Source organism: Apus apus, chromosome 1 (genome assembly GCF_020740795.1).
Source record: "Apus apus isolate bApuApu2 chromosome 1, bApuApu2.pri.cur, whole genome shotgun sequence".
Taxonomy (NCBI): Eukaryota; Metazoa; Chordata; class Aves; order Apodiformes; family Apodidae; genus Apus; species Apus apus.
Window position 1 is genome coordinate 105,842,025 of NC_067282.1, and position 22,522 is coordinate 105,864,546.

Consider the following 22,522-nt stretch of genomic DNA (forward strand, 5'->3'; position numbering starts at 1 on the left):
CTATGTAAGGCAAGGAATATTTTACCAATATTTATTTTTCTATTTATCTTATTCTGTTTGTATAAAATTCACTACCAATTTGATTAAGTCACTCTATGATATCCTTTGATGAGCCAGTTTTGGAGATTTTAAGAACTCAAGGGTGCAACAAGTTATCAATATGAAGTACCTGTAACTTGGGATATGAAGATTAATACAGACTATATAACTTTGCTGTCGTTCATGCAGCATTTCTTTATTTAAAAAGTAGATGCTTGTATTTTTTCCCATTTTACAGTAGTGTGACATGTAAGAAAATGAGCATTAGATGGATTTTATATTTTGCATTACAAGTGGCATTTGGAAACTTCTGGAAACACTGTTCATGATTAAAGATGTGCATCATTTAGATCATATCATATAACATTCACCGTAGGCTGCAGGTGAAAAATCTTAAGCTGGTCATAAAGATTCCAGTAGGAAATGCAAGATAGAAAGGCCTCTTCTATAAGTTGTAAAATTACCATCATTGTACTTGGCCCTGATGCCATGCTGAGCTTCTTCATGACTAATCATCCCATCTTCAAATTGATTCAAAGTGTTCTGAATATGGAATATTCAGTAGATGCCTGCATCTGTATTACAGCAACAGGCAGTACCACTAGTGTTTCAGGGGAGTAAGGAGTGCTTGCTGGGGTTTTAGAACAGCAGAACCCTAGCTGAGAACTCGAACTGGCTATTTCCGAAATAAGAGCACCTCCATCCACATGTGCGGCAGCATGAGGAAGGGCTTGGAGCAGAATAAACCCCGTGCTGTGTAGTCCTTATAAAAGACAGGTTTTGGCTGATGTTCCTGCCTTGTAGCTTCTAAGTTATGTAGTCAATGTAGTCTGACATCAGTTTTTCAACTACACAGTGCATCATTAGACCTCAGTGCTACACAAGCTAATCTTATTGTTCGTTGGTCTCATCTAGTGCAATAATAAATGCACATAATTTAGAAATAATTTCTTTATAAATCGGGGGGGAACATATTTTACAGGTTTATACTGACAGCTGTTTCAGGGAATCTCAAAGAACTTGCAGACTCTTCTATTGTGCCACTGTCACACATGAGATGGCATCCTGCCAGTGTGTATAATGAACTGATTATGTAGGGGAGACATTGCTTTAGTATATTCTCTCAGGAAAAGAAATATAAGCTCTTTTGTAGTCTGTAGAGAGCAATAGTTTCTCATTTATAGTGGTCTCACTTGAAAATAATTTGAATAGTACTTTCTTTGAAAGGTTAAGGTACCTTACACAGATGTGAATTTCTGAATCTGTGGTAATCAGAGTCTTTCCAGAGGCAAAGGTTGTCTCATCATTTCCTCCTCCCTGACTGGCTTTATCTGAAGTCACCAACTCCATATATTGCTGCAGTGAAAATAATTGGTATGAAAACAAACTGTATATGAATAAATAAACAAATTCCTAGTTCTCTGTTTGCATACAGATAGTACTGATGATAACGTCAGGTAGTACAATATGAGTCATGCAGGTACAGTTCCTAGACTGAATCACTGAATTATTAGCATTATCAAAATGTGAACATAATAAAGCACCTTGCTGAGTTACAGCTACTATGGCCACCAGGCAGGTAGTGCAGATTCTGAGGTCAGCTTTAAATACCATGATGCTAAAATGCATATATAACAAATACAATAAATTTCTAAGAAAAAAATATTTGCGAAAATACATGTAACAGTGTATGGTGCATGGGTACTAGGTGGTGCTACTTTGTCGTGTCTGTCTAAAACTTTCTCAGTATTTTAATCTCTAGTGACAAATAAGACTCATAAGATTTTATTATTTTTTTTTGTATTTGAAACTGAAAATGTACACTCATGCCATTATATATTGACTAGAAGTATGTGCTGACTATGTAAATAAGAAGCATTGAGAGTAACTTTTAAATGTGGACACACTAGATTTATTCTTTGAATAGCTGGAGGATAAATAGTTTACTATTACTAAACATGCCTGTATTTTTCATTATGTTTGTAGTGCTAAAGTGAAATATTTATCAGATTATTTTTTGTAATAGCAACACAGATAGAATTATGCTATTGTCTTTAATATTTCATTCAGATCCCTCCGTAGATTAAAATACTGCTGAAGTTCAGGGAGCCAGCATGCTACCATTTCATTATACATCCTGCAAACAAACAAGGATGTAGGCTTACTGTTGAACTGAAGTTGAATAGGTAAAGCAAGTCTCAGATGTTAGCACACTGATAGAAAGAAGTAAAATTAATAAAATAGGTACCAATGCAAATAACGTATAGAGAAATTTAAATTCAATCTTTAAATGCCCCATATTTTGTTGTAGTATTTAATTTCAGTCAACAGCATTGTAAGTAGGTGTATGTATGATAATAGATTTTTACACTGTGCAAGCTAGAACAATAAAACATTTTTGAATTACACTTAACAAACAGGAAAATTTGTGCTTCTTGAGTGCTGTAGCACACAGGGATACTACAGTGTCATACAAGAAAGTCTTTGCCAGCAAGAGTTTTTAGATGGGCTACTAAAATGGTCTTAAATGGAAATTAAATATGTATGTCCATTACCTGCACTAGCTTTGTAATGGACAGCAAATCTGTACTGGTAATCAGAGTTAAGAAACAGATGTTTCCAGCTGCTGGGCTTCTGCCAAAAATGAAATTATTATTCTCCGAGCATAGCTGTAAAAAGTTCTGCATATTTTGTAAACTGGAATTTATTAAAGGCTAGCATTAAAAAGGAAAGCAAAAGTGTATTATAGACAGCTTCACAAGAATTTCTTGAAGGAACACTAAATCCAGTTATGCAGAACATCCTAGAATTTTTTGTTGTTCCTGAAGCACTTAGTTGTCATGAAAGCAAAGTATTTGCTCTTCTTCTGTTCCCTTCCAACCCAAACCATTCTGTGATTCTGTGAGAATATTACAGTATGTAAGATTCTGTGATAATAAATTATGACTGCAAAGCTCCTACCCAGATTAATTCAGAAATAATAGAAGAAATACACCTTCCAAAAAATATACAGTAATCCATTCTGTCCTTTAGGTACCTAGTTAAAAACAAATTTTAGAGTGGAAGAAATATGCCTTGGTGATATTCTCATTGGGAATATTAATGATTGTTGGGACAGAAATATGTAAGAAGATCAACTTTTAGTTAACATGAAGGGTGTTGTATTTTCAAAAAATATAACTTAGAATGATCCTATTCAAATTAGTCCTCAGATAATGCCAGTTCTCACAGGTAAGAAACTGGATCATTGTCACTGGACAGGAATTTTAAAAATTTTGAATGACCATGTATTAACACACTGGTCATGTTACTGAATTAAAACAAGAAATCACTATATGTGTTTGAAAATACACAGTCTGTGCTTCTGTATGTGTGGGTCTTAATGCAGATCTCAATGGCAAGGCAGTGTGCTGCTTTTCCATGGAATCTAACACTGTTATTCACATTCTGTGCTTGTGGCTCACTTTTGAGAGTTACCCATTTTCACGGTTCATACCTCTGAAATTTAATTTCACCTTTCTTTTTTAAATAATGTAAAGCTGTGTTTTAGTAATAGAAAAGCAATACACTCAGCTTAGCTGGTTATATTAGCTATTCTGTTGTACAATTTTGAGATTTAAGACAATAGCAGGACTTACAGAGATGCTATGGTAGGCTTTTCATAACTCTTTGGACACCAGCAATCTAAAACAGAATTATCACATTCATACTTCTTCCAAACATATTTCTTCCTTTCCCTAGCTTCTCAGCATTGCCTAAAATGTGTGTGAAACCCATTGCCCTGCTCTTAGGCCTACATCCTGTTCCCAGCTGCTTTTCCGTCTCCTTTTTAAACCATCTAGAATGTTTCTAGCTTGCGCTGCTGCTGCTCTCTAGTTTATCTCTTGCTGTGGGATCCATGGCCTCCTTCCAGCCATTCTTCACAATTCCTGTGCACACAACTCTACCAAAATAGAAAGACTTCCCCATACAGCTATCCATATAAGCACGTTTCATCTCTTTTCCTCCAACTCTTGTCCTCACTCCATTATGCAGGCATGAGAGCCTGCATATGTTTCATTCTGAGGACTGAGTTCTGTGAACCTGGTTAATAATTCTGGTACAAAATATATCAAATGTGTATATTGGTCATTTGTATTTGCATGGATTGTGATTTGTTGACTTTGTTAAATACTTGCAGCTTCGGAGTGGTGTTTTTAAAGTAGCTATTTTGAATGAGAGAGGGAAAGAAAATACTCAAATGACCAAGAAGTTAATTGCTGGTTGAGTCTCGGTAACAATTATTTTCCGTTGTGAGCAGCAGGGGTCACTAAAAAGAAGGATTACACTGGCTGAAGCAAATAGGCTTCACCCCCACCCCCCACTTAGATCACTTTGCATATAAAGAAATCATTAAATAAAAACTAAAAAATCTTGACAATGCGGATTTTGACAGATAACAAACTCTTGTTAAAAATACCTTTCTGATTATGGCCTAAACTCTAATCAACCACCTAATAAAAAATATTTAAAATTGTTTTGCCTACAATGATTTTTTATAAAATTTTGTCACATAATATTTTCATTATATTGTAAGTTGATCCTGACATTTATAACACTGTGATAGGCAAGAGAAAGTAAGGTAATTTCCTCTCTGTTTCTTGTGATGACATTGTCATTTTCTCCATTACTTGCTGTTACAGAAAATCAGTAAAACAGAATTAGTAATGCAGGCAGGAAAAAAAAAAAAAAAAAAAAAAAAAAAAAAAAAAAAAAAAAAAGATGTCTCCATTTAGAACACGTCGACAAAATATTCAGGTGATTTCTCAGTGTAACTTCATTCAACTTAAAATGTGAACAAGTGCATAGTTTTGTTTCTGAAAGGATGGAGAGCACTGATCACACAACAAAGAAATTGAAGAAGACCCAGTCAAACACATTAGCGGGTGGAACCCTAGAAAAGAGCATGCCAGAAAGATAGGTTTCTTACTCTGCCTTGTATCTGTTCTGTGAGCTTAGTAGTCAAGGAGCTTGGAGGGTTTTTTTGTATTTATCTTTGCAGCTGAATGAGTTCAATTTCTCTCAGATTAGGACAGAAATTTCAGAACAGCAGGTTAATCCTTCCTGCCTTCATGGGCAACTGAGCAAACAGACCTGTATCAGTGTGGCTAAGTGTAAAACTGTAAGTCTAGAGATTAACATCTTTCTTGTTTCCTTTGAACTTGACCTCCACGTTTCTCTTCTAGGTATGTTTGTATGTATGAATGTATGTGTGCAGTTATTTATTTATTTGCTTGTTTGTTGTTAACAGCTTCTGTCCAAGGCCCCTGGGAGAGAGCAATCTCACCAAACAAAGTGCCGTATTATATCAAGTGAGTATAAATAGTAATTCATTCTGACTATTCACATTTGCCATTTATGAGGATAGTTGGTGATTTTCTTAGATTTTTTTAGGTTATTTTGAACTGCTCCTAAGGTGTCTAACTGAGAAGAACAAAAAGGAGTGAAGTGTGCACTAAATTTCATTGAAGTGTGTCACTTGTTTAAAAACACACTAGGATACACTGATTTATAAGTTACTTGGGTTTATATTACTGTAAATCACCTACCTGCAAGCTGAGTAAAGCTTTGGGGTATCTGGATTATAGTTTAGTTTGTACCTTTGCCCACTAAAGCATATGTATGGCAGGTTTTGCATACCCCCAAAAAACCCCAGTAGTCCAAATTGCAGTTTTGAATGTAATACACTGGGTTTTTTAACCTAGCAATGCACATACTTTATACTATTAATTCTTCTAGGGAGAATACTTGGTAAAGTCTGAAGCTGAGGAATGACAAGGAACAAATTAGTCCCTATGGACCATTCTTCTAGTGTTTAGTTCCCAAATTAAGCTAATTTGCTTTAAGAAATGTGTATGGAGAAAAAATGAGAGGAAAAAATTAAAAATCAACTATTTGGAAATACCTGCTTCTAGTGCTCTAAACAGAGCCACTAAGCAGCAACTAAGAAAGAAGTTTTAATACATTTTTCCCTTTTATTTTTAGTTCATTATCTGCAATATGTGCTTTGAACTATATATACATAACTTCTGAAGGAAACAGGTGATGCAATCCCTGCAATAAAGACAGTAGTGCAAGTAACTGAAACATGGATGTTGTTTAATACACATATTCCACCACATTCCCAAAACACTTTGCAAAATTTGACTAGTGTCACTGAAGACATCTGACTGCAGATGCCTCTTGCAGTGGCACTTCAGTTGCAATTTTCACTGCAAGGTAAACTGCTACAGCAGCTGCAGGACAAGTATTAGAGTTGCACATGAGGAAATCTAAGTCTGTAGTGCAATACAGAGATAGAGTTATTCCTGGCTGAGATGATTTATCATTGCGTTAAATTTACAACTTTTCTGTTTGTGTTTGGCTGTGAAAAAAGAAATAGTCAGAAGCTAGAAAGCTCTGTCATGGAAGAGAAGGAAATCCACAAAAGACAAATGCAAGTTGACACTCTCGCATGTCAGAGCCAGTATATGGTACTACTATGAAGGCAAAGATCACCTTTTTCTCTTTCCCATTAAGTAACTTGCCTTTATGGGGAGAGATGCTTCAGCAGTTCTCAGTATAGGCATATTTGATGCTGGGCTTCCCACTTCTCCTCATGCTGCTAACATCCAACAGCCACAGGTAACTATTGACTCTGTGCTAAAATGGTCAGTGATGTTCTTTCTTGTTACTTGCTAGTTTATGGTTTTGACTTCTAATTTCAGCTTCCATTCCAGGCCATTTACAAATTAAAAGGGACAAGTTAATTTTATTTCATTCATTTTAGAAAATATCTTCATAGCTAGGAGAGTTGTAACACTACTAGTTTCATTAAATTCAGCCACGTCTTTTATAGAAAAACTTGCTGTCCTTGAGATATAAAACAAACCAGTCAAGTTTTAGCAAGTCTTAGTGGCTGTTACAGCTATTCCCTTCTCCAGCTGTCCTCAGTCATTTTTCTTCTCATTCATTCTCATCACTCTGGTTTCATATTTACACTCAACTAAATTGTCTGGTTTGAACCATTTTAGCTTTTAAACTCAGCGTATTCTTTATTCTTTTTTCTATTGCTTTTCTAGCAATTGTTAATTTTCTGAAAGAGCCTCCATGGAGATTGAGCAGCTACCATGAAGGCAGCATTCTCTTAATATTTACATATTTTTATTTCTGTGATCAATATAGAATATTGGTGCTTGCCTCCTATGTTAGCTAGATTTGCTACACATTTTATTGTGTTTCATTTTATCTGGTTTTCTCTTATTGCTTAGCTGTTTTATCTCATTTTTTTCACATTTGCAATAACATAGTGTGTGATAAACCCATAAATGTGGATGTACTTATTGCTAGATCTTAATCAGTGATGTTTACTTACTGCTAGGTATCTTCAGGTCTTGATTTTCCTGGTTAAAGTTTCATTTTTATACAGTTGATTAATCTTTAGCAGCTACTTCCCTCTAAAGCTACCAGTTCAATAATTCCCTTCTGACATTATTCACACCATTTTTTAATTTATTTTTTTTTTTCAAATTGAATTGTCATTGACATCGTCACCGTGGAAAATATAATTTTTGACAGTGTGGAACCTTCTTCAGCTATTCCCAGTTGCTGCCATTTTGTGGTTTCTTGGCCTACTGTCACCCTTATGAAAATTGCAGTCTATTGTCCTTGCACCAGCTGCTGCATTCTGGTGGATTTCCTCCCACCTTTTCATGTCCATTTCCCCTTATGGAGATGACAAGCTGGGCCAACAGTTCAGCCTCACCTCTCTCTCTTCCCCAGTGGACTTATAAATCAAATGTTATTGTTCCAGGACAGCAGAAGTATCTTGGCTCCTTAAGCAGCAAGTGAATATTCTGCCTGGGTGCTGAGCACTTGCCCCACACATGAGGTGCTACTGAGTTAACATTTAGCCTCTGAATTAAACTATGTAAAATTTCTTGAAAACCCATTTTATCAGAACCTTTTATTTTTGCCCTTTTCCCTCCCTCTGTTTATTCCTTGTGTCTAGTACAGGATTTAAAGGTTTTATTTGATTGAAAAAGTAGGGGAATATATAAAAAAAAAAAAAAAAGGGGGAGGGGGATTTAGTTTAATCACTCTTATTCTTTGAATGCCTTGATCCTACTCTTTCTGGAGTGCAACACAAAAAATGGGAAGGCAGTGGCAGGCACAGACATGTCTGTACTCTAATAGTTTTTTATTTATTTATTAATGTTTCTAAATGTAAGTTTTTAAGAGACAAAACAGGCAATTACTGTACATCAAAAATCTGAAAAGCAAATGAAAAAATGTGCAGTACAAAGACTACTGAATATGCATTAAAAGATTTTTTTTTTAAGATTCAGATTCTGAAAAAGACAGAAAACAAAGACAGGGAGGCTGCAGATATTAATGCTGTAATTCAGGTTATATCACGTCTTAGCAGGGCTCATCCTGTGATGAAAGGGATCCCATGTGCATGCATACACACGCACGTTCCAAACAAACAGATAAGATGAGCTGCTCCAAAGCAGTGATAGATGGCAAAATCAAATGTCTACTTTGGATTTTGCAACACTAGAAGAAGCGTTTGGTCATGCTGCACAACCCATTTCCTCTTTGGTGTCCATCCTCCCAGGGCACAAAGGGACATTAAGTAGCAATACTCTGAATCATGTTTGCATCTCTCTTGTGTATGGCTTATCCTCTTCTCAGCAAACATGTCCATCACACATGCTAAAAAATCTCTTTTGTGTTGGAGTAAGGAGGAGGACGTGGATTGAAGTCTGCAACATACTTTCTCTCTAAAAGGAAGTGTCAGTATTCCTGTCATCGTGATAAGTTGAAATTTAGTAGTTGTGGCTTCTACAGTTGTATTAATCTTTGACATGATTCTTCTTCTGTATAACTGACTTGCCAGTTAATAGTGTCTTTCTTCTTACCCTCTTGCTGTGCCCATTCTTTTGAAGGATTTAAAATGCTTCTGCAAAAGTGCAGTAGTCTTTCATGTCAGTACTTCCCACAAAGGAAGCCTTCCAAGTTATTTCCCAGCCAACCTTATTTTCTTATACAGATTATAGCAGTTCACTGAACTTTGTCCTGCTGAGGACAAAGCTGGATTCTCAGGCGCATAAATTTGATTCCTTGAGAAGATCCATATGAGCCTATCCATGTAAGTTAGCTATGCATTGAGCTAACTCTGAGGACTTTGCATCTCCACTTTCTTACTCTCTTCCACATTGTAATTTCCTGTGATAGTATTTGACTTGCATGAGTTTGTGACATAGATTTTTGTTAGTTTTAGATTCTGCAGTCTTTCCATACTTCACACTGGAGATCTAGTGGGTCAGTTTCTATAAACATACTTCTTTGTTGTCTTAATTTTTAATGTCATTTTTAATTGTTGTTTAACCAAGCAAAATTTCAACATGGAGGGGGGAAAAAAAAAAAAAAAAGGATAAGAGCCCTGAGTTTTCATTGTAAAAGCAAACAGATTAATGCCATGATTCTTTTGTTCAACTTAGAGACAGGATAAATGAATCTATCTAAATTAAATTCTACTAAGAAAAAATAAAGCAAAGAATTGCTATTCTGGTAAAATCACTTCAGATAATTGTTTCTTCTGTAGAGTGTAGATAAGTAAGAGATGCAAAAGCAAGTAGGAAGTATCTGTCAGAAGGAGTAGAGAGAGACCTGGAAAATCATAAATAAATAATGTATGCTTATGTATATGTAGAGAGTGATGCTGTGAGCAAACCATGAAAACCATGTATATGGCTGACAGTTAACCTGTCTACCAAGGACCAAAAAGCTATTATTTTAGCTTCTTAATATCACAGCTGTTAGAATTTTTTTCTGTCTTGCCATTCTGAACTCTCCACACCAAAATTGAAACTATTGTGAAGAAAAACTATACTTTTCAGATTGCCATTACAATATGTAAATTACCATGCTGTCTAGCATAAAAACCTAAATTAAATATCCAATATTTCTTAGAAGTTTGTCCAAGTGCAGAGTGTTTCTTTATCATTTATAGGGCTGTGAAGCCTTGCTTCCAAAACTTGTCACAAAAAATTTAAACTCAGAGTGTAAATAAATGAGAACTCTTGAGCCCTTAACTACCTTTAAAATGAAAGTGGAGGTTATAAACAGATGTGCTCCTGCTGACTGAGCAAGAGCACTCCAGGAAGATTCCGTGGGTCTGCTCTTCGTTACCATCTGTCAGCAGGGAGTTACTGCCCTCATATGCAAAGTAACTGAAGGGGATTTAATTTGTTTTGAAATGAATTATAAGTGCTCAGCAGCAATTTTATCATATCCTGGCTGGTGCAGAGGCTGGGGGCAGGGCTGTAGCCTCTGTTTAAGGGCAGTAACTGAAGGAAACCATGTGCTTTCCAACCATAACAGTGTGTAATGCAGTGCCTGCTCTGGAGGGCAAAGAGTAGCTTCCTCAGACACTTACATAACACTAACAGAACTTGGTCCCTTTGATATGACAGTGCTGATATTTAAGTGGATAGTAAATTTCTTAAGCTTTGTTGTCAAATTCATTCGGTACAAATTTTGATGAGTGTATGGTGTTAAGTATTACAGAGAGGTTAATTAGTGCAGGTTGAATCTTAAAATGTGTTATGCAGGTTATGTTTTTTTGCTCAGTTTAGTAATTAGTTGGATAAAAGAATTTTAGATAAAATCTGACTTTCCTGATATCAACATCTTAAATTTATTAAATCCAGCTACTCATTGTTTTCCAGCTCTGGGGCTAGCAGAGTAATAAACGAACAATTTTAATAGGCAATAATGTGATAAGTAAACTTTTGATACTGTGCTGCTACTGTTGAGTCCTAGAATATAATTATCTAACCTTAAATATTTTACTTGTAGCTGAAATGGTTATATTTATAGTAAGCTGAACGTGATTTTTGCTTGACTTCTACTTTTTACTTCATTTCTGTTTGCTTCATTTGACTTTAGTTGTTAAATGCAGCTTAACTGTGTTACACATCATCAAAATAAAAAATTAACATAGACAATATAATTTTAACAAAGTTGATTGACGCATTTACAAGATAGTCCTCTTTCATAGAGTGTATGCCAGATCTTCTGTAAAAAAGTAGATTTTACACCTTCTCCTGATATATTGCCATATACTTCAAGCCCATGTTTTAAACATTGTGTGCTTAATGAGCAGGATTCAAAACTAGGAATTATGTTTGATTTCCACTGGAATGCTTTGAACTTGAAAAGATTAGACATATTAAGGGGAAAAAAATAGAAAAATTTGCCTGTCAGACTTCTCTTTTTTTGAAGATCAATTACATACTTAATTTAGATGACTGACAAAGAGAAGACAGCTTCTGACAACTGTCCAATGAGATCTTCAAGGAAACAGGGAACAATGCCTCAGATTTTTTACATATTCTTGTTATACCAAGAAGTCTCATAATTCCTTTGTTTCCTTTGAAGACTGACAACTTCTTCAAAACAGCACTTGCCACATCCATTGTCTGCATTGGCCTTGGTTCGTTGGTTTTTCTGATGCAGCTCGCTCCACATATGGGCAGACCAACTATTTCCCCATTACACATAGGAAAAATTTCATCCATATAAGACAGTCAGCATTAAACTGATCCCTCTTCACCTGTTGTCCTTTTTTTGTCTTCTTCATGATCTTATCAGTCTAACATAGGGCAGGACTACAAGAAACATGCATTTTAAGATATGTTTCAGTACTAACCCCAAAAAATAAAGTGCACATTGGCACATGGGAGTTACATCACCAGCTGCATTTGCATTTGCCTACTTTGGTAGGCTGTGTAATTCTCTGGTATTGGCACCTAGGGCAATGCAATAATCAAGAGAAGACTGAGAATGCAATAATTGGACATAGCAGCTGCACTGCTTCAGTTTCTCTAAGTGGCCTGTCTGTTAGGGCAAGGTCAGACTTTTTTTTCCCAGATTGACTTTGTTTTCCAAAATGAACCCACTAAAGCTGCTGAATCTCTCTTGTGTTTGTACTTGCTCTGACCTCCTAAGATGCCAGTTCTCCTACACACTGCAATAAGTTCCTATATTTCAAAATATTCTTGACCGGTCTTGGCACATTTCTTGTCCTGAGTGATTTGTTTAGTCTTCGATTACTGAATAGTGACTATGGATTATTTGACCAATTTTTATCTTAATTGAATCACTTTCAATTATTGTTGTTGTTATTGTTGTTTCTTGTCTGATAATAGCTGCAATCAGTTCTGTGATATCCTTATCTTCAAATCTTCAAATCTCATCTATATATTACACTTGGGGATCATGGATTCTAAGTGAAACATAAGATTAATTAACTGAGACTTGCATAAATGTCAGTAGAATTGCATTTAGACTTAAGTAAAGATTCCAACCAATAGGTTAGGAACAATCAAGTAATCTGTATTAATTTTACTTAATTCTGATTTTCTTATTTAAAATTTCAGCTTTATGAGATAAATTACAATTTAAAATATGATGTATAAGCCTGACAGCCTCTTGCATGCTGCATATTTGCTTTGAATTTCAAGAATTCATCAGATAATTTTTTATATCAGGAAATCTATGCTTAGATAATTTAAGAAAAACAAACCATAAAAAAAAAAATAAGCATCACAACATCTCTGAATGAATTGATTTTCTTACAAATAGTTTTGATGAGACAAGAATTCATGTTTTTTTCCATGGCAATTGAGCTCAGAAAATGAGATTATGGCAAAACAAAACAGACAGTCATTATTGAGTAGCACTCATTATATAACCAGCTAGCACAGAAACCAAATGGTGACTACAGCCTACTGAGAAGACCACTAAGTAGAGGTCAAGCTTTGCTACCTAACACCTACTCACTCTGTGTCTTGGTCCTCCTTCCTCTTTTCCAGCAGGGGCAAAATTTGTTTGCATAAATGCTGTATGTAAGGGCTAAGATTAGGGGCTTGAGAGGGGCACAAACACAATACAGCAAGAAATTACTAAGAATGCAGGTTGCAATAAATAGGTGTGAAGTTGTTGATGTGAGTTTTATTCTTCACTTCTATACTTCCCACTTTATGATGTGAACTTATACTCTATTATGTTAATTTCTGTGATAAATTTGTACTATAAAAGGGGATTAACATTCACATTTGAATTTTCTTACAATAGATAATGGTTATAAAAAATCTAAATATCTAAACCCATGATCATTTGGTTATGTTCAGGTATTTTGTATTTATCTAGAAATCTCCTAGAAAAATTTCTATTATTTTAACATTTAGTTGAAAAAAGGAGCTTTAGATATCTAGCTAGATTGTCTTTTGAATTTCAATATGTACCTGACTCCTGTTTTTCCTTTTCAAGATGCTTTTTCTGTTCACTGTTGCAGAGCTAACATGGGAGTTAGAGGCACAAAGATACGTTCTTCTTTGCTTCATTTTTACAAAGTTAACCACATATTTTTGCTTGAAACCTGTATTGTTGGAGAAAATATTATAAAACAACACTTGAGGGTTATGACATTCTGCATAAACCATATTAAGAGAAATTGCTGCAGACAGAAGTTACAGGCATGGAGTTAAAAGTTAAAGGGCTAGCTAGAAAACTACTGTGTTACACTTGTGAACAGATGACTTCATACAAACATCTCAACCAACATGAAACACAATGTAAAGATTTTAATCACAGCCCAAAGCATTTCTAGTTGAGACATGGGTGTAATACTTTGTTCATAATTAGGAGACACCTTTGCAGCAGGAAGTATGTCATAAGCATCTCAAAGAGATGGGAGTTAGAGTATATGGTCATAAAAATTTATTGGGTTTGTTCCAGTATTTTAGATGTTGTGGCCTGAAAATGTGGAATAAACAAATATGAGGAAGATCTAGTTCAAGATGTCCCTGCTCACTGTGGGGGGGTTGGACGAAATGACCTTTAAAGTTCTCTTCCAACCCAAGCTATTCTATTATTCTAAATAAAAATTAAGGTATTACATTTCAATTGAATCCAAATACTGAAATACTAAAATAAGTTTTGTTTCCAATGCACCATCTGCCATCCTGAAGGTTCTATAAGCAAACTGACATACATTTTAACATTGTAAGGAATATGACGAAAAGCTAACAGATTATTCTGCATACAGAAACACAGAATAGCTGCACCCTCATTAGAAAACCAGGAGCTGCATATGTCCTCCTAGATCAGTGATTTTTATCTACTATTTCATCTTCAAATTAACTCTGCTTAATTGCATGTAGCTTTAGGACTTCATCAATAGCAACACTGTTGACTGACCACACACATCTTTTGGAAAACACAGAAAAAGTTAAACAATTGCAAATGCTATGAGATACTAGCAACAACAGCAGAACAGTAGCAAAAAGATTATAGCCATAGAAAAGTAAAGAGGTAAATTTTTCACCATGAGGACAGTCAAACATTGGAATAGTCTCCCAAGCAAAGTGGTAGATTGCCCCCACAATGGACAGTTTTACGTCTCAGCTTGACAGGGTGCTGAACCATCTTATACAAACTATAGTATTACCTAGAAAGGTTGGACCGGGTAATCCTTGAGGTCCCTTCCAACCTGGCATTCTTTAATTCTGTGCAATGTCCCTAAGGAAATCTGTGTATAATTTAGTTTCTGGTAGAACCAGAGATAACAGCAATATGAAGTAAACTCCTAGGCATATCTTCCCTCAACTAAAACTTCACTTGGAGGTTTAAAAATGCAAATTTTATAAGAATCTTAAGGTTAAATAACATATTGTATGCACATAAATGCATTCTATTACTCTAGGAACTAATTCTGCCCAAACAGCGTGGGTTTTTTTTAACCATGTTTGTTGAGAATCCCTGGGATCTATAAATCGTGTACTGACTTTGATAAATGTGATGAACAGCCAAACTTAGAAATGTTCTGAAGTAAACAAGCCTAAGTTTATGATAAGTTTTCTTACATCTTAATTACATTTCTGCATGTCATTAATTTGCATTTAGTTTAATTTTGTATGTAAAAGCATCCTATGCTTCCATTTTATCACCAGCTCCAGTCATACTGCAGTTGCCAGTTTTACTGAGGAAATTTCATTAGTACATGAGAAGGTCTTATGTGAAATAGTTTTCTGTATTTTTATCAACTTTTAGCTACAGCAGTGATGTTAGTTTATTTTTATTGCTGTGTTTTGCTCAGTCTTGACTATTGAGTCACAGAATATTAGAAGTTTGCCTTCACAACACAAAGTTGATATTCAATGTGTCTTTTGTAAGGCAATGCTAGTTCAAATTTATCTAAAAATCATTCTGAAATTAAGCTGTTTAAAACATAAAACTGAACTCTGCAGCTGAACTATGTTCATTGATATTCACAAACGCAAACCTGTTGGGTTTGGGATATTTTTTTTAAACTAAACCTCACACTGATAATTTCAGTGGTTATAGAGAACTTGCATTTATAATTTAAAAATTACTCTATGCTTTGTGAAAAGAAACCCCATGATTTTCATAATTGCCTTTGATGTGAAGCACAAAAGAAAAGCTGACTCTAAGTGACAGCCAAATTCAGTACTTTCAGAAATGACTGAAAAGCACGTTGGACAGCTCTGAGTTTTGTTTTTTCTCGATGATATTTCTATCTTGAAGTATTCCTAAACTAAATTTATACCAACTGCCCATCTGAATATCTTCAGTTTCAATGTTGAAGGGGTGGGGTGTTTGTAAACATTTTTTAGAAATTAGTCAAAAAAAAAAAAGAAAGAGAAGAAACCAGTGACAGACCATATAGTCTGTCCATCACAAAGGAAAGCATATTCATCAAGCTGATGCTGTACTAATGTGCAGCAGTAACAACTCAAAGCAAAGGGCTTGTCACAGTGAGGGAAACAGAATTAAAATAGCTTTTTTGGTTTGAAGGAGAAAATTCTTGTTTGAAACAAGTTTCCTTTGAGGTCATAGCAAGTTTCTTGATCAGTTATAGATAATATATATCAAAACAAGAAACTGGAAGAATGACATTTATCACATCAGATAGCTGGATGTTAGAGAACAAGTCTATTTTCTTAACTTTTTCAGTCCTTTAGACATAAGGAGCAGATCAAAATGACTTGTTTAAGACTTTTGATTTCCAGTGCTGTAATATCTTTGAAGCTTATCTGCTACGTCTTTCCTTACATGGCAGTCTTTTTCTTTAGGACTATCACTGATAAAACAAAACAAATCTTTCCACTGACACTGTTCAATATCCAGAACATTGCCCTCATTTTTCCTGGAATTTGTGTCTATTTCCAGTGCACATTCTTTTTCTGCCCAGCCTTTTTCTAGCTTCTATACCCTTTTCTGACTAAAACAGCCCTCACTAAGGTCACTAGCAATTTCCTGTCATCCAGCTCCAAGAATCTTTTCACTGTTCACATTCTTCTAGGTCATTCCACCACTTTCAATAAACCATCTTCCCGCTGTCCTTTCTTGTCTTCTCTTGGATTTTTGTCAGGGTTTGCTTTGTAATAATTTACTATTAACTTTTTCTGCAATTTCCCTTTGCCTTCTAAAGCTGCTCCCTTCACAGAATGAGTCCTCCCACTGACAACACACTGGCTCCAGCCCATCACCCTTCTTTACCCTATTTTCACTTAGCACTGCTTTTAGTTTTCAGTCCCTGGGCATGTTCTAATAGCAATCCCAGCACCTCTCCTTCCAGAGTTTCACTTCATTTAATTATGCGCATGACTTCTAAAAGCAACTTGTTAATTACAGATTTCTTTCCTGTTTTCTCTACAACACTCCCCATTAGATGGTTATTAAGTCCCAAGCTCAGAAAAAAACAAAATAAGTGCTTTCTGTTGACATCTCCACTATTTTACACAATGTTTTTCTGCATCTGTTAGCTATCCTTTGTCTCTTATGTCCAGTTTGTGCCACTTATACATTCAGTGCTGCTTATTCTTAAAATATTTTATCTCCTTTTTCTGCATGAAATATCTATTTTTTTTTTCTGATTTCTGCTTAAAATTGTCATCATCTTCTGAGAAATTTTTACTTAGTACTCAGTCACTCTGATTAGCAGTAATCTAATTCATCCTCTGCCATTACTTACTCATTAGAAGGTTATGTGTTCAATCTATTAACAGTGCTCAAAAAATGAATTATAATAGCCTGGAGAACTTTGTTGCATGAATGATAAAATAAGTGAGAACAACTTAGAAATTGTTTGTGGCACTGTTGCTCTCTCCATCACCTGACTTCAGAGTAGATTCTGGAATATCTTTTTTTGTTTTGTTCTGTACCACTGTATCAGTTTTACTGTATCTCTGCACAAAAGACAGGTACTTTCCACATTCTGCCTGTTCACATGGGTTAACAGAGAATTGTAAAAAAACAACAAAAAATATTATTTTCTTATCCAGGTGTCTGACCTGTCTTGAAAATGACTGAGATTATCTAGATCCCACAAAAGTCCCTATGCCAGCAGACTCCCTCAACTTAATCTCACTTGAGTTATTTGTTCATCAGTGATAGCAGAGGCTGACATTGCCAGAAATGCCACTTACTTGTATGAGGAGCCTGGAGATGGAACTGTAAAAAGCTAATTGTCTTGGTAGTGAGGTCTACTAGCAATTTTCTCTGTTATGGTTACCTCAAATACTTTTCCCTATTTCAGATAAATTCCACTGATTCCATAAATTCTAAACCTTTGTGGCTTTACAATATTGGCAAGCTACCTAACTTAGTTTACAGTGTCAGTTTGTTAACACCCATCAGCTCCATATTTATTAAATACTCTTTGTTTCTCACTCCTCCCACATTCCAACCTAATTGCTGAAGTTTTTCATACTGAGTAGAAGAGGGTCTCTCTGCCTCTTCTTCTTCTGAGAGAATATACCATTGGGCAAGGTACTGTAGAAATATTAGTTAGTCCTGAGCTCATTGTCTCTCAAGTCTCTCAAGAATAACAGGCTGCCTCATGGCTGTCTATCATGCTAGGTACTGCTGCCTTCAGCAGTGAGCACATAAACATGCTAGTATCTCTGCAAAAATTATAATTAATTGTTGACATTTGCATTTTCAACATAAAGCCCTGCTCTGAACACCCCTTTGTTATGAGTAGTGTGTGCTCACAAAAGAAGGTCTTTGATGAGAACTCTACTCAGTGGTGACCCAGTGACTCCTGCATATATCATGCAGGAAGAGGGAAACAAGATCCGAAAAAATGCATCACAAGCAAAAAAACCTTTCACTTAAAATCAGACTTGGTACCACAACCATTCTCAGTCAAATCTATATTTTTGCTGCATTTCTCTTTTGTACAATACAAAAAAATTCCAGCCAGCTTGAGTGCAGAGCTGTATGCAAGTAGGCCAGGCCATTTTAAACCAACATTAATGCATAGCAATAGACCAAGAGTGGGTTTCACAACAATGCTGCAGAAAGCAAGTTTGACTACTCATTAAACCATAGTCTCTCATGAATGATAATTTAGAAAAATGTTTTAGCAGCTATTGCTCCTCACACCATGTGGAGTAATCTCACACTGAAACAGTGATGTAGCATAAAGACAAATAAAGTTCTTCACCAGCTTAGCTCTTCACAAGTGAAGGCAAGATTCGTTTATGTGCATCCAGCAGGCAATATAGTGGATCTCAACTCTAAATGAGGTTCTCTAAGCAGTACTACAATGTAGATCTTTAATAATAAACAATTAGTTGGATAATGTACCCTTGGCAGCTGCCTGTGATGCTTTTAACTGCAGTATGCCTTCCTCATTGCAGCCAATACTACTGAAACGCCTTTAGCAACATAGCACCTACTTTATATGCTCAGACATTTCCCCAAAATTAGAAATGGTAATTGCAACTTTTCCCCCTTCTCATGAGAAATCTATGCTCATTATTTGCAAGAGCCTGGTGCATTATAAAAGAGATTACCACTACTATCTATGCTGTTTTTTCTAAACATTACATACTTGGCTGAGAACACAGCAATACCTCACCAACCCAAACTAGAATCATATCCTAGCACCCACTCAATTTCTTGTCCTCAGTATGTATTTTTAAATTTTAAAACAAACTCTGTTTTCTAAATCCTAGCTGTTTTTCTGAGCAGGTATTTCTCTGAAATATATTTTCTTTTCCTGGTAGCCTTGGCACTTGCATTTCTTCATTCCTGGAATCAGTGTTCGTTTAGCATGGCTCAATCGCTGCTCTAAGCTCTGCTGTACCTTTTCCTCCAATGTCAGTCATAGAAACTTATTTGTCCCACCTTGGTATTAGAAGGAGAACCTACTTTCAACTCCAAGTCAAGATACAATTGTATTATTCTAAGGCTTCCTTTAAAAAAAAAATTAGAACAAAGTCCTCATCAGCGGTAATTAATTTTGACAGTGTGGGCTTTGTAGTGATTTACAAACCTGTACTTTGTGCATCAGCATTCCTTATTATTCTAATTAAAGTGGAACATCATGCCCTCACCAGTCATTAATGGGTTTTCATTTTGTAAATGACATTTGCAAAAGTTAAAATGGGCAGTTCATATTAAGTCCACAGGCAAAAGTGTTAAAATTAGCATCACCATAGCAACAGTCTTCCATCATTAGTATTCAGGACAACAGCAAATGTTTTGTTGTGCTTTTGTTTTCAAAAAAAGATTTTTCTTTACTTGTCATTCATAAATAGAAAAGGCTCAAACCCATATATTTCAGGTAAAATTATTATATTAATTTGGATGTCAGTGTTCCAGCATTTCCCAGTTTACTGAGGCATTAATTTTTCAGGACAGAGGCTGAATTTCACGATCTCTACAGCTGTGTATGTCTAACTTCCTGAGTGACATTTATTCATTGCCAGCCTGCTGCTCCAGTTCAGTTTGTTATGAAGTCTGTCACTTCTACTCAAAAATATGTACCAAGCAGTGTATTCTGCTGATAATCTGTAAAAGATGCATTCATGGTAAAACGTGGTCAATTCCCCATTAAGTGGATCCATGCTGGTTTGGGTGTTTAAATGGTGCTATATATATACTCTATTTTTTTTTCTCCTCTCAGGAATTGAAATGTAAGTGCATACATAGAATCATGGAATCTCAGAACTATTCAGGTTGGAAAAGACCCTTGGGATCACCGAGTCCAACTATTATCCCTACTCTACAAAGTTCTTCCCTAAATCATATCCACCAACACCACATCCAAACCACCCTTAAACACATCCAGGGATGGTGACTCAACCACCTCCCTGGGCAGCCTATTCCAGTGTCTAACCAGTCTTTCTGTGAAAAAAATTTTCCTAATGTCCAGTCTAAACCTCCCCTGTTGCAGCTTGAAGCCATTCCCTCTTGTTCTGTCGCTAATGATCTGTGAAAAGAGACCAGCACCAACCTCTCTACAATGACCTTTCAGGTAGTTGTAGAGACTGATGAGGTCTCCCCTCAGCCTCCTCTTTCTCAAACTAAACATTCCCAGCTCCTTCAAGTGTTCCTCATAAGATTTATTCTCTAGGCTCTTCACCAGTTTTGTTGCCCTCCTCTGTACTCACTCCAGCATCTCAATATCTCTCTTGAATTGAAGTGCCCAAAACTGGACGCAATACTCCAGGTGGGGCCTCACCAGTGCTGAGTACAGGGGGACAATCACCTCTCTCCTTCTGCTGGTCACACTATTTCTAATACAAGCCAGGATGCCATTGGCTTTCTTGGCCACCTGGGCACACTGCTGGCTCATATTCGGCCACTTGTCAATTAGAACCCCCAGGTCCTTTTCTGCCAGACACTTTCCAGCCACACTTCCCCAAGCCTGGAGCCTTGCATGGGGTTGTTGTGGCCCAAGTGCAGGACCCAGCACTTGGCCTTGTTGAAGCCCCATCATCTCTAGTGAAACAATATTCAAATATTACCCGGTCTCGCTCAATTTAGAATTGGAGAGAGAAGAAAAGGGTGCTCCTCCCCAAGGTAGATTATGAGAGTACTCCTACATCCTTTTTGTAAAAGGTGATGCTGGCTACTTTTTTTCTGAAAGTTTAAAGAAGACATACTTGTCTCAGGGCATGTTGCAGCAATACTTTGCAGTTCAAGAAACAGTTTAGCACTGCGTCTCTTAAATGCACCCTGAGGCATCCTGCTTGCAGTGTCTTCTTCAAGCAAAAGCATGCAATCTATACAGGAGAAGCAATAGTTGTCCTCTAGCAGATAGTTTGAGTGCAGACAGATAGGGGTTAAGAAAAGAAAAATGAGGAGAAAGATGCTGATGAAAGTAGATGATGAGTGGGGTGAGGTCAGTAGAAGGACTACTGTTTTAATTTTATGTACCCTGACTTTTCAGTAATGAGCACAGATCAGAAGTAACTAAATGTTCTCTAGCATTATGTCTCTGAGTTTTACTTTGGCACAGGCATATTCCTTCTTTCCTCTTTATCTTCTTAAAATACTTCACTTTGCAGATTTTTGCAGAGAAGTCTTTAATGAGTGAACACACTAGTGCATCACAAAAGCTGCAATGTAATCCGTTCCATGAGATATATTCCTGTATTTTAATAAACAGGGCACATTTTGCTATAATGATCACCTTGCTAGTACCTGCCCTTGTAAGAGTGATGAATTTTTCAGCTAGTAAAAACTGCAGAATTGAAAAACCTGTAAATACATATATACCTGAGGAAAATCATCCTCAGGTTAACTAAAAATTATCTATCCCTGGTGGGTTGACCAATGACATGTGATTCTTGGCACTTGGAGAGCTTTAACAAAGAAGGCAACTGCTATAACTCTGAGGTTCTGAAACATCTACGTATATGTTCATTTGTTCAACTGCTAATTTTATTTCTTTTACAGAAATACTTTTTTGCTAGGTCACGCTAATTTTCCCTTTGTGCTGATTCATTTTACTTTTTTCCCTTTTAGCTGCTTGTCAAGTGCTATCTGTGAGATTCAGCATGCTAAAGCAGTTCATTTTCTCTCTTTTAGACTTCCATCCTCTACTGCAGTGAAGATACTCAACTGTAATATTTTTCAGAATTTTGCCATTTGATCTTTTTAGATAATTCAGTAGTGAAGTGAAGCAAAAAAACAGAATAATTTTCACTGAATCCAGAATTCAGTCTTCATTTAACTAAAAGGTTTCATTCCTAGCAGTCTATTTAAGCAAGCTTCTCTGTAAATCTGTGTAAATTCAGTACTAGTTTATTGCAATGCTGCATCTTACATTCATCAAATAAGTAACCTAGGTTTTTTAAATCAAGTTTGGAGATCTTTTTAGATCATTAGCTCTTTACAAGCATTGAAGTATATAATCATTAGAAATATGTACCTAAATTGCAAGGGTTTGATAGCCTTGCTTATTGTAATAATCACAGGCAGAGAGGCCATTTCTGGAAAGGATCAGTAACAGATTACTTCTTTCCATCCCCAAATCCATTAATACAGGGACAGATTCTTGAGCAGTGTGCGACAAATGAGAGGAAACTGCCAGTTTCATATTTATCCAAAATGTGTAAATACTGTTTCCCAA

The 22,522-nt window shown here is 36.0% G+C and overlaps 1 protein-coding gene across 7 annotated transcripts in view; it reads left to right on the plus strand.

Moving 5' to 3' along the window:
* The window catches only part of DMD (dystrophin), a 1,087,789-nt gene that overhangs the window by 965,773 nt on the left and 99,494 nt on the right, over window positions 1-22,522 (plus strand). For all 7 annotated transcript variants that reach the window (XM_051641663.1, XM_051641654.1, XM_051641680.1 and 4 more), the window contains one exon: window positions 5,330-5,390. In XM_051641663.1, coding sequence (XP_051497623.1) covers window positions 5,330-5,390 — 61 coding nt within the window. The remainder of the gene's footprint in view (window positions 1-5,329; window positions 5,391-22,522) is intronic.